The sequence below is a fragment of the Salarias fasciatus genome, chromosome 6 (genome assembly GCF_902148845.1).
Source record: "Salarias fasciatus chromosome 6, fSalaFa1.1, whole genome shotgun sequence".
Lineage (NCBI taxonomy): Eukaryota > Metazoa > Chordata > Actinopteri > Blenniiformes > Blenniidae > Salarias > Salarias fasciatus.
Genome location: NC_043750.1, coordinates 12,116,568 through 12,129,485, shown reverse-complemented (window position 1 = coordinate 12,129,485; position 12,918 = coordinate 12,116,568). Strand labels below are relative to the sequence as shown.

General features: G+C 42.3%; 1 protein-coding gene across 1 annotated transcript in view; it reads right to left on the bottom strand.

The window, feature by feature from the left end:
* usp43a (ubiquitin specific peptidase 43a) overlaps positions 1–12,918 on the bottom strand; it is a 107,260-nt gene that overhangs the window by 54,103 nt on the left and 40,239 nt on the right. The window contains exon 4 of the mRNA XM_030093978.1: positions 327–419. Coding sequence (XP_029949838.1) covers positions 327–419 — 93 coding nt within the window. The remainder of the gene's footprint in view (positions 1–326; positions 420–12,918) is intronic.

The window sequence follows — 12,918 nt, the reverse complement described above, 5'->3', positions numbered from 1 at the left end:
CTTTTGTGGGAACAACTCTATTTGTCCAGTGTTGAGGAAGGAAAAGCTTGTTTTTACAATTTTTGCTTATGCACTGTGAATGATTTGGGACATTTTGTGTCGCTGGACGGTCAGTAATTTTTGAACTGACAAGTAAACTAAACAGAGAGCTAATATTATTTATAAGCTGGCAACACTGAACCGACTGCTGACTTTAAGATCAACATAATGAAAATACGTTGTCCCCAGTGAAGTGCAACTTGGCAACAATTTCACTAAACTCCTGTTTGATGGAGAAGGAATGCCTTTTTAATCCTGAACTAACCGCGCTTTGTGTTTTACATCACCTGGTTTGTCGCAGGGGAATCGGCAGGGAGATACATAAAAACGGGTCGAAGGTGTTGCTCTGTTTAAGGCAATGAGGGCACGTCAGAGAAGACCTGAAAGAAGACACACAGAGAGAAAGACAGGGTTACTTTCCATTTACTATATTTGTGTTCATTACCACATCAATTAGAAAATTAGACAGATATCAACACCCCAACCTGAAAATTCCTGACATTTTCAATAACCTATAAAGCACAGTGGAGGAGATTCTAACGGTTTTGCATGTTTGCAGTTAAAATCTCTCCGGTGATTAAATAAGCATATTCCGTACAGAAGCAGGCCATCTGGACTGTGGTCAGCTGCAAAATAATGGGAGCAATGCAACAAAGGTGGGATGCTGTTAAGGAAAAAAAAAAGATGACTGAGTCAGGCTCTTAGTAGACTGTAAATAGCTGACGGCGTTCATGAAAAGGCTACGGAAGTGTGACCAACGGGAAAGAAAGAGGGGAGGTGGGAATCTGAGTATAGAAACAATGGTAAACAACAACAACAACAAAAAATAGAGACTGAAGAGGTAGAGGGTAGAGAGGTAGAGAGGGCTGGAAAATCACAGGAAACAAAGCTGAAAGCCAAAAAGCAGAAACGAGTGGATGGATTAAGAATGAACAGCAGGTTGGCAGCAGGACAGTGGAGTCGACAGGAAATAGAAAACAACGCTGGGAGAGGAGAGAGACGCAGAAACGTCTCATCAAGACATTTGAGCTGACAGAAGGGGAAATGATCAGAGTGGAGGAATGACGGGAGGACAGAAACACAAACGATCTGCTGCTATATACACCCAAACACAGCTTAAAGACACAGAGTGACAACCTGACTCCGAGGGAAAACCCAGATCAGTGCGACACTTTGGAAAATGTGCAGGTGTCCACAGGGTTTGGATGACCTGAACTACTCCCACGTCTTCAGATTGTGTCTCAAGTTGCACGTCAACGTTTTTACACCTAACATTTTCTGTGCTCCTGCAAGATAAAGCTGAATGTAACACAGCATGATGGGATTATACTGCAAACCAGAAAACAAATATTACTTTTCATTAAAGGTGACACAAGCTTAGCGCTCCGCGCATTAGTGTGCTTACAAAAGACATAACGGAAAATATTTCTAAAGCTTTTCATTCATTACCTCTTGTCACATTCATGTCTTTTAAAGTTAAAGCTGTTCTAATAAACATGTTTTCAGCGCTTTCAGAGGGATGCAGGTCCTCACAACAGACAGTGGATCATCAGGTTGCAATCTGAATCCCCTCCACCCCCCTGAGGAGAGGGGGCTCCTGGAAAAATGAAATAAAAAGGTGAGCAGCCACTGAATTGGCTTATTCTTAGCTTTGCTGTTTGATTCCCGAGGACTTGATCTCATTCAAGTTTGCTGTTTGATTCCCGGAGACTTGATCTCACTCAAGTTTATACTGCTTTTATAAATGTTGAAGAAGTTGCCAGAGCCACATTTACCAGGAATCCTTGAAAGAATTTTGTGAAGTGATATTTTTGTGAAAACCTGCAGCTTTGTGAAAGAATTCTACTGTGAGTTCCCGGTCATGCAACAAAGTGTATGAGGTATGCGTTTGTTGTTTCTTTCCCCCTCTTATCAAACCGAGACTTAGCCTTTGAGAGACTGTTGTCCTCACCTGAACTCGGGAGACAAGTCGGCTTTCTGTGAGGCTATCAAAGAAAAGCAATGTTGAGTTTGTTCTAGCGCCACATAATCCTCTCAGAGTGTGTGATCATAATCCCATTATTTGCTTGAAAAAAATTGAATGTAAATCAGTTCCTCTGGTCCCCTTTGTATAAACATCTTTAAAGTTTTAATATAAAAACACTTATTTTGGACGACTCTGAATGTGGCAGAGTTAAAACAGTCTGATCACAGCAGAATGCATCGTGCTCTGAAGATCTGGCACGTTATTACAGTAACATAAATGCAGCAGACAAGAGGCGGAGCGTGGGTCTCGGTAAATTCGGAGCATTCTCGGGCCCTTATGATAGTAATTTTACCATTCAAACAATACCTCATCCGACCATCAAACAACACACTAATGCTCACTTTTATTGAGCCAAGCAAACCTATATGCCTCAGAAAGCAGAATAAAGTCACAAACCAGTTCACAAACTTGTTCTGAAGAACAAATACACATAAGCACGCGCACACACACACACACACAAATGCAGCCTGACAGGTGTCAATCTCAGAGCGTCCGCTGTCCATGGTCCTGAAAGCGCAGATAAAAAGTCACGGGCTAAATCTGTACCATTTTTGATACAGCTTGAATATAAAATGAACACAGCTGAGGAGGTTGTGGAGGCGATGGAAGCTATCTATATCTTTTGGAATTCACGTACTGTATATTAGAACCAAAAAAAAAAAGACTCGGGGGTCTGTTATAGTTGAGAGCAACACAAAGCACATTCAAATAGGCAGGTGTTTAAGACCACAGCATTCTGATAAAGATAATATTTTTGAAGGTTTCACTGACTCACCAGTGGCTCGGATGTTAGGTTTTGGGTAGTACCGCTAGCGGCTAGCATAGTGTTTAGCATACTGTTTAACTTCCCTCCAAAGAGTTCAGATCAAGTGCAAAGAAAAAACTTGTTAATGCCGCACAGCCAATCAGCGCTGGCTTACAGCTCTGATGCATTCATGGACAGTCGTAATGTAAGAATTGGCAAATTGGAGCCGACGATCATATGCGTATACCTTCTCGCACACACTGCACATTTTATTATAATAATTAATTTACGATTAAATGTGAACACATCACATGAAAGGGGGCCCCATGACCTTATAGGCCCTGGGGCAACCTCCCCCTTGCCCCCACTCTGGCTCCGCTACAGCAGCAGACACTATGGATCATGTCGGCAGATACGGATTATTGGCTGCTGAATCTGAAGCTTTGCTGTGGCGCACTGAAATCTTTCAAGAGGTTTTTGATATGTTGATGGTTATTTTGGAGCTGGTTTGTGTTTGATTGATGAAGCAAAACAGCTGCAATGATGCTGCATAAAGCTCTTTTGTCACTGACAGCTTTTAAGGCGTGTGTGTGTGCGGCGCACTCACAACGGGTGTGTTGTTAAGATGCTGCTGTGACTTACTATGATTTCCTTCCAGCGGAGCTGCAGCCGCGTTTGTGAGACTCAAACTTGTCAAATGTACAAACAGGCTGGAAATCCCACAATTTTTTAACTTTGCGTTTCCTCGCTGTCGACACTCAGCCCAGTGTGCTGTGGCAGCCAGTCACAGGCTCGCTAATGACGGCAGTTTGTAGTCGGTAAAACAGGCTGACAGACTATCCGCATACACACTCACACGGAAAACACACACAAAGTACAAAACTCTGTATTTACTGGCAAAGAACTGTGAGTACAGGAACACCCATACATGAACACAAAGACGCTCGTGGTGGGACTGACAGCTTTTCCAGTCTGGTGGAGAATATGAGATAAGTCTATCTGCTGATATCTGTGACGGTGTGTTTGTGTTCCGAGGTAAATAAGTAACATTGCACCTACAGCATCCATAAAAACTGTGCACCTTCGTATTTTCTGGTCCCAAGAATTTTCCTATAGTTATTCTAAGATTTGCAGGAAGTGAAATACAGTAAGTGAAGCGTCAGAATCTGATGCATTTCATCTACAAGACATTTGAAAGTAATGTAATCAAATATGGATTTATGGATTCTGATACAATCTGATATTGGAGTTTTCAGGAAGTTTTCAGAATACACAGCTTCCTCAAACAATCAAAATGTAAAAGATCGGCATGTTAGGCTCATTAACGGCTCCATGTTGTCTTTGGTGTGATCAGATTTCTGTGATGGTCCTGTGATTGGCTGCTGCTTTGTACTGTGTGACTTTCGTCCGACACTAATCATTAAACAATAATATGGTAGAATAAAGATGAAGCAATAGTTGTATAATGATCATCAGGAGCACAGTGAGGCCACAGACTGCATTGATACCAGGCGAAAGACTCAAAGTTCAAAAGACGAGGAAACACAAATTAAGTCCAACACTTGGCAAATCATCCAACATTTTTAAAGCAAATAGGACTAATTATTCAGTTGCACCACTCTATATCTCTCACACACACACACACCCAGCTTCAAGAAACACTGTTATGTAATATAAGAAAAAGTGACTCTGGGTCCTCGGTGCTTAAACTCTCCTCTCAAAGTAACTTGGCTGTTAAGTCACTGCAGTCCTGACCTTATTTAAGAGGGAAGCCTTATCAGATGACGGCTCTACAGAGTGTGGTCAAAGTTTTGGATCACTGGAGGACACAGCTCAATGACACCGAGTCTTTCCTGCCTTATTTACTCCTTGGCTGTAAAAAAAAAAAAAAATGGACGTGTGAAAGAGATAAGTCAACGCTTGATGATGTATTGTAATAATTTACTAATATTTTCATGCAAATTATTCAATTCTTATTTTGTTTTGTTTCACAAATGTTTCTAAAACTATATTGGTGCAAGCAGCGAGATAAAGGCCTCTAAAGTCACGACATTAATGTGAGCTGTCAGCCTTGCCTGACAGATGCCAGCGAGAGTGAGCTTTGCCAGTGCTGAATGACAACAGCTTCAGACCCAAAGAAAACTGAAAAAAACAACAACAAAAAAAAGTTTCGACTGAAAAACATCAAAAACTAAACACTTTTTGTGGAAAGAATGGGATGCATTCTTCTTTAGGAGACTCACGATCTGTCACAACACCACAACCTCATCTGAATAAAGAGAACGATGGAAGAAACTCAAGAAGGGAAAAAAAAACTTTTTTTTTTTTTGTTTTGTTTTTGAGTTTTAGTAACAAAAAAAACAACGAATCGCTTCAAGTCACTTCATGTGATTATGGCCAATCTACTGATTTCACACAGCTTTACATCACCTGACTGAATTCCAAACACCAACAAGTTGTTGCTCAGCAGAAATCACTGAACCCGTTGAGGTGAATAAAGCAGCCAGTCCACGCGGCGTCTCCGAGGCTTCCAGAGCCGTGACACATTACTTCACGATGGGCGTAGCTCCGACTGCACGCTGGGTTTGTGCGCGCACTGAATTCACATTGTTGTGCAGATGGAGCGATTGTAATGCGTCATTCCTGTGGCGTATCAGTAACACATCTGTCATATCTGATAGAAGCACAGCAGGCCCGACTCCATGTGGCCTAACAACCATCCTGACTAGGAGCAGTGAGGAGTCGTTCTATTGACAGCACTAAACATTCAACCAGAGCTCCAGATGAAGTCTGATCGCCATCAGATGTTTTTTTTATGAAGGCTATGCTTATACAGGTCCTCTCACTGAATGGGATCATTAACAGTGATTGTGTCAACTGGATGAATCTGAATTTTCTCATTCACTTCTAATCTAATGGAGCTTGAGAACGTTGCACTGAAATTCTGTTGGCACTGTTAGGATGTGGTGTACAGTTTAAAAGCAGCTACATATAAACTATACCATATTTGAAAGGTCCCATATTAATAGTGTGCGAGCTACACGCTACTGTTGTGTGGTCTGTAGGAGATGAACTGTTCTGTCCAGGAAAGGCTGCGATTTCAGCTCGTACTTTACAAGAACAGCATTGTAACTTTCGGCAGGAAAGCCAGATGACCTCGGCAGATTACAACACCTGTGCATTCTCACCAACAGGATCCTGACAGTTTTTGAAAAATCTATATCTCATATAGTTCGTGTCGTACCTGCGTTTCACCACGCTTAATTAGCCTATCAGGTCTTCTTTCATGTGAAATGACAGATGTCAACCTGCACTGCAGGACAATATCATGCTCTAGTATGAATAGATAACACTGTCTTTTCACTCTCCTCAGGGTGTTGTTCCTGAAAAAAGTGACAAAGCCTACAGTGCTTGTTTACTTGATTATTTAATTATGTGTTTGGAGGGCAGGACTCAAACCTCAGCAGCAACTGATTATAGTGGTTATGGAAGGGGAGGATTATACAGGGTCGTGTGATCAAAACGGCTCAATAGGTCTTGATCATGCATTTGATAAATAAATGTTACTTGTCACATTCATGAATATGCACTGCTCCTTGCCAGTGACTTCAGACCGGCTTTGATTAGTCATGCAAACACTTTCCTTTGTTTCTATTAGCAATGGTCCAAACAGTGCACCTGACTACCGAGACGACTTGAGCAATACGGGAATCAAACAAGACAGTGGCACATACCATGGCCTGAAAGTAATAATGGCACTTGTGCTGGGAACGCCCACAGAGCTCTGGATAGATCAGAGCTCTGGTCGGGACGCAGGCAGGGAGACAGACGGAGAGAGAGCGCAGCGAGCGCTTTTTCTTCAGCCAGTCATGTATCACTGGTTTCGGATTGGAGGGCACTCGTCTTTCACTATCAGGGAGCACGAGGTAGAGACGACCTCCTGTCAGGGGAAATTAACTCAACTAAAGAGGCCACAGAAGATCTCTCTCACACACACAGAAACGCACGACAAGTCGCCAAGAAACTCTTGATTTCACAAGTTCTAACGAACAATGTGGAGAATATCAGAGAAACCCCAGAGTCACGTGAAATCTCAACGCAATATTTCGTTTTGATACATAATTTCTTCATATCAAGCCAAAAAACGAAAGGAAGAAAAAACTATTTGGACTTCTCTTTGTTTTTTTCTCTCCAGGTTACACACACGCATACACACACACTGCTTTTTACAGATCTCAATGAAATAGTCACATGATCACGCTTACACACACACACACACATCACATGACTAGTGGGAGGCAGTCGTCGACATAAAGCATTCCTAATCCCCTTTCTCTGACTACAGTCATAAGTGTGACTTTATCCCTTCAAAACAAATGAAAATGTTTTGGAATCCAGCATTTTGGTCCAGATAAGACACACCAGCTCCCACGTGTGTTTTGTGCTTCTTGGATTCAAACTACATTAAAGAAGTGAATAACAAGCACACTAGCACACACAAACCTAAATAACACTACTATTGAAAACATTCAAAGTCAAAACTCCCACAAAAACTCTGGAAGCTGTACAAATACAACTTTTGCTCTTGACATTTATCGTCTCCAGCAGCGGTGACTCAGGGTGAGACATCTGCATGGCACATGTTCCAGCGTCCCATAAAATCAGGCCCCGCTGATGATCTGGTTTTAGCTGACAGTCTATTTGCATTTTCTGCCTTTAAAAGCAGCTGATTGGTCATTTTTAGCTGTGGCGATAAACAACTCCAGTTCAAACTTTCAGGCTATCTTCCCGTGCGCCCTCTTTCTCAAATACAACACGACTTTTGTTTTGCAAAATAAGAAAGGCAAACGAGATGAAAGAACGCCTTCCACTTGATGCTGACCTGCGCTAACTGGCCAGCACCCACATCAAAGTCCGGCACGACGGGGAGCTGGGTGGTATCAGCAGCGAGGGAAGTGCCGTGTGTGGCTGGGCTTGAAGAAAGCGCTGTGGGTGGTGAAAGCGTCCAAATCAAAGAGAGGAAGGTCAGTGTTTGGCCATATTTTCAGCAACCACTCAGCCGTGCAGCGGGGAATGACCAGACGACACCTCCGAGAGGTCAGCACCAGCACATCTCCACCCGGGGGCATCTTTGGGGAAAAGCTAAGTTTCTTTTCTGACTTTTTTTTTTTTTTCAAAGTGTCAAATCTACAAAGCATATGGTTAAAAGTACATGGTTGGTTGAGAAAATATCTCATAGTATACATAATTCATTCATTTTAATCACTGCATAGGCCATTTATTAAAGATTTAGTCAAAAGATTAATGTTTTCATTTGCTACTTCAAACTTCAGGACGTGAAGAAAAAACACAATTTGTTTGCTTACATCTTACTTTGTTGAAAAACAAAAGTAACTGAACTATTACACAACACTGATAATACAAACCGGATAATAGCCCCAAAATTTCACATCAAATTTACATCTCAATAAAAGCCACTGCGATGAAGGGAAAAGGAAAAAAAAGTAACCTTCCACAGCTATCTTGTTTGTCTAGGGCGAGATTGAGGTTGGGGCTTTCCGCACATCTCCCAGGCCATTAAAAATAGATGCCACAAACTGAGAGTGACAGACGGATGAGGGGAGGGGAACGCTTTGACAAAGACTCATTTAAACACTGCAGCACAGCAGAGTGAGTCTGAGCACCAACTCCCCACATCGGCAACGCAACCCACAAGACAGTCCCGCCGCTAATCACAAACATTTATTCAGATCAGACAACTTCCACCAATTCCTCTGAGGAGCATGTCTGTGAGATATAAAAAGATTCAGGAAGGAAAAAGCGGGAAGGAAGGAGGAGAGACCCACCAAGTTATATAGACAGAGAGAGAAAAGCGGAGGCCAGAGACAGGCGGCGAAGGAGATGGAGACAAATGAAGATGCAGCCGGGGACGACTTTAAAAAAGAGACAGTTGCGCGACTGCAAGGGAGTGACGGCTCTTTTGTTAGTCCGCATTTAGAGGCAAAGTGACTCCAATTCCCTGCTGATTACAAGAAACAAGGAGGAGGAGAAGAAAAGAGTGAAACGTGAAAGCAGATGGAAGAAATAAGTCTCCACAGACTCGTGCGGAATAATGAGGGGAGAATACAAATGGATATAAAACAGATCTAAACTTTCGAAGACCCGCTAAAACCAAACACGGTTCACACTTTGTTTTCATCCAGTTAGATTATTCATCCATCTTTTTAATAGTGTATAGATAAAACTGGGAATAGAAAGTAATTCTCAATCCTCCGGGCTTCTTTGTCTATATCTTATTAACTGGGACAAAGAAAATAAACACCGGAGAAAATATTGCCCCTGAGTTTGGAAACAAATCAAAACTCAACGAGCAGAAAAAACAACAGGGCAGGAGGAGATGAAACAGGAAAGATGAAGTGACAAAACACAGACAGAGCAGATCCTTTAATCTTCCATTAACTTATTAAATAACAGAGAATATGTAAATGACTGAACATCACTGTTATGTAACGCGAACGCCTGTAACCAAAAGCCTAATTTACAACTTCGTACTGCAAATATGTTGATGCCTCGAAATAATTTCCACTTTAGAGAGATTCCGGACACAATGGCAAAAATGATAATTCGGTTCAGAAAGGAAAAATCCATTTGACAGGATGGAATAGTTTCTTTTCTGGTCTGTGAGATTCAGCTCTCACTTTGGTTATGATAGCGATTGATGAGTGCACTGCTGAAGTATCCTCTCATGTCTAACTAAATAATTAATGATTACTAGAAAATATATGATTAAATTAATATAAAAACGTATCAAGTTGTGTATATGTCTTTGACTGATCCTTCTTTCAGTATTAAAACACAGCAAGTCAAAGAAACTTGTACTGAAGACCAATAATGATAAATAAATATTGGGAAATACCACAGTGATGCACAGCCATGTTGGTGAAGCAAGTATTCTGCACCATAAGACAGCATCTCCAGGTTTTTCCACTCTTCCTCTCTCCCTGTCAATATTTATACACACAGAACTCAAACTGCATAGGATAAATCCCACAGTTCACCACAACATGGGGTTTGATAGACGTTAGAAATAACTCACTGAAACGTGTGGGGAACGGCTGGAATACAACTTCTGTGAACAAGCAACCAACATTTAAGGGGCCAACTTTATAAAATGCTACTTTAATGAATGCTAAATGTTATTTCCCAATAAACTGATTGTTGACATGAGACTTAAAGAAATAGTCATCATGGTTTTACAAAGCTATTTCATTAGTTTTGAGGAAATACTTCACACGCCACACTGAATCCTTGTGGATCGCATGCATGCACTTTAATCTCTCTCTGTTCTTCGTCAATATGAAAACCACAGACGAGCACAGCTTTAATATAGCACGCCATAATACTGTCAGACACAGTGACTCCAGTCTTTACCTTACAGACATTAAGCTATAATATCTTCCATAAAGCCATAACTGTGATGTAAAGCGCTCCCCAGTCACCTGCACTACATCACAAGTTCATTATGAGACGCTTGTGTTCGGTGTGTGTGAGCCGGAGGCATCCAAATCTCTGTGTGAGTAGATGTGTGGCTTTGTTTTCATCTGAGAGTGTGAGGGGGTGAAACTGATGGCACAAAGGCCCAAGGACACTCGTGTCACTCTGGAAAGAAAACATACACACCAGGGAAATGGCAAGTTGAGGCTCAGGCAACTAAGTCTGAAGTACATCAGCAGGACATGGATGGATGATTGTTCTGAAGCGAGGCTGTGGTTAAGGTTAGGGAAAGTTCAAGGTTAGGCAACTGGAAGGTAGTGTTTTAGTCAGTCTGCAGGTAATGGATTGTTGCTAAAACATGTATAAATCTGTGTGTGCATATTTGTGTGTGAACAATGCTTCTAATTGCATATTTTCAGGTAATGTCCGCTGATCCATCTTCTTCTGCTACTTGGCCAAACCAGACATGTAGTCTCTCCAGCGAGTCCTGGGTTGACCTTGGGCCTCGTACACCTTCTAAAGCAGGGGAGGGAAATCCTCCTCCTCGAGGGCTGCAGTCCTGATTGCTGTCAATGTTCCCCTGCTCCAACACACCTCAACTTAATGACTGTATCCTAATGGCGCTCTGCAGGAAGGCCGATAACGAGCCAATCAGGTGTGTTGAAGCGAGGGCCCTGGAGGACCAGGATCCCCCTGCTCTAATGAGGGGCGACCAGTCGGCATCCTAATCAGACGCCTGAACTTCAGCAGGCTCCTTCAATGTGGAGGAGAAACTCCTCGACTCTGAGTCTCTCCCGGATTGCTGAACTTCTTACTCTGTCATGAAGAGTGACGCCCGCCACCCTGCGGAGAAAACCCATTTCCGCCCGCTTCTACCCGCGATCTCATTCTTTTAGTCATGACCCAAAGTTCACGACCAGAGACGAAGGAGGGGACGCAAACCGACCGGTGAACAGAGAGGACTGCTGCACAGATCGGCTTCACCAAGACAGTCCGATGGTGACTGCATTACTGCACCTGACTGAATCTGTGGCCGATCCTCAGATCACTCCTGATGAACACACTCAAATACTTAAACTCCTCCACCTGTGTGTGTATGAGTCAGGCAGACATCAAGCCACGTGGCGTGACCACGTGAAAGCGCATATTGAGACTCTTATCAATGAATAAATTAGACGCTAATCAGATAATGTCACATTAGTGTGTGTGTGTGTGAGAGAGAGACACAACAAGAAGAGACTGAAGGTGATCTCCACCCCTCATTTCTCCCTTCAACAACTGACTCAGTGAACAGATTAATTGCGAGTCGTTTCAATTAGTCGGTCTGGGAGCATCGTGGGAGACGGACCTGCAGTCCTGCGAGACGCTCTTCATCATTCATCAGAGTGAAAACAGGATAATCTCCCCGAAGAACTGCTGGTTGAAATCCCAGCATGGTGGTCAATGCCCTGTGTGTACACGCTGATGAGCTGGGGGTCGAAAGTGGTTGACAGAACTGCTCTGCAGCGTGGCAAACTACGACCAGATCAATTACTTTTTATTGCCTCATCTTATGTTTCCCTTTGACAGGACAGAATAAAGTAAATGTGTAGATAAGGTCTTGGCCAAGCAGAGGAATAACTTGATTTATGAACACTGTTTACTTATTCATGCCAAAGACAAGTAGATGTGATCCTTTGCTTTACAAATTCTTGCCTCAAACCACATTCAGCCTTTTATTTTGTCAAACCAAAGATACAAGGTTAACTAAGAGTTAGGACAAGAAAGTGAATCTAATCTGAAAACTTGATTGGTCGTAATTACATCAACAGCAGGGTGTTGATGAGGCCACATGTTTACACTTATTTTGTCCTGTAAGCTGATCTCAGATAATGAAATAAAAGGAGTTTGGCAATTAAGCTCGTAAAAATGAGGGTAAAATGTTGACTTGAAGCGCTTACTGGGAGTTAAATTGTCCATGAAAATCTAAAACAAATCCTCACTCTCACTTTGAGGACAGTTTTTAGTGTTGTATGCACTGGATTTTACTGCTATATATACTGTATAAATGTTCATATTTTATGATACAACCATGCTTATTTTGGTTTCTGGAGTTCATGGAAGCCATGTGGACATTCTTCAGTTGTCCCTATATTTTCATTGCTCATTTAATAAACCATCTCCTACCAGCACTCTGCTGCATTACTGAGTGTTTTTTTTTGTTTTTGCTTTGTGAGTTTGCTAAAAGATCATTTGCTTTGTAAGGTTGAGTTTCTGAAGTGCAGATTGTCGTCTTATCTGCTCTAAGTTTAGAGGAGGCTTGACTCGGTTTAGATATTCAGAGTTACTAGTATGAGCACGTTTTGGAAACTGATCAGTAGTTCCCATCTGTACTAAAGCAGATGTGTGTCTTTAGAGCGCCCCGGACAGACGACATGACGTCTCGTCTCCTGCTCTCTGCACCAGAACGAGAGTCTCACTGAAACAGCGTGGACCGACTTCACCAATAGTAACCTTGGTTGTCCTCCCACATATATTTCGCAATAGTGACCTGAGCTGCACAGTAGTCGGTATATCCCTGCTGGATCCATTAGAACATAGGCCTGCATCAAAAAAGAGGCTGTGGTGAACTATA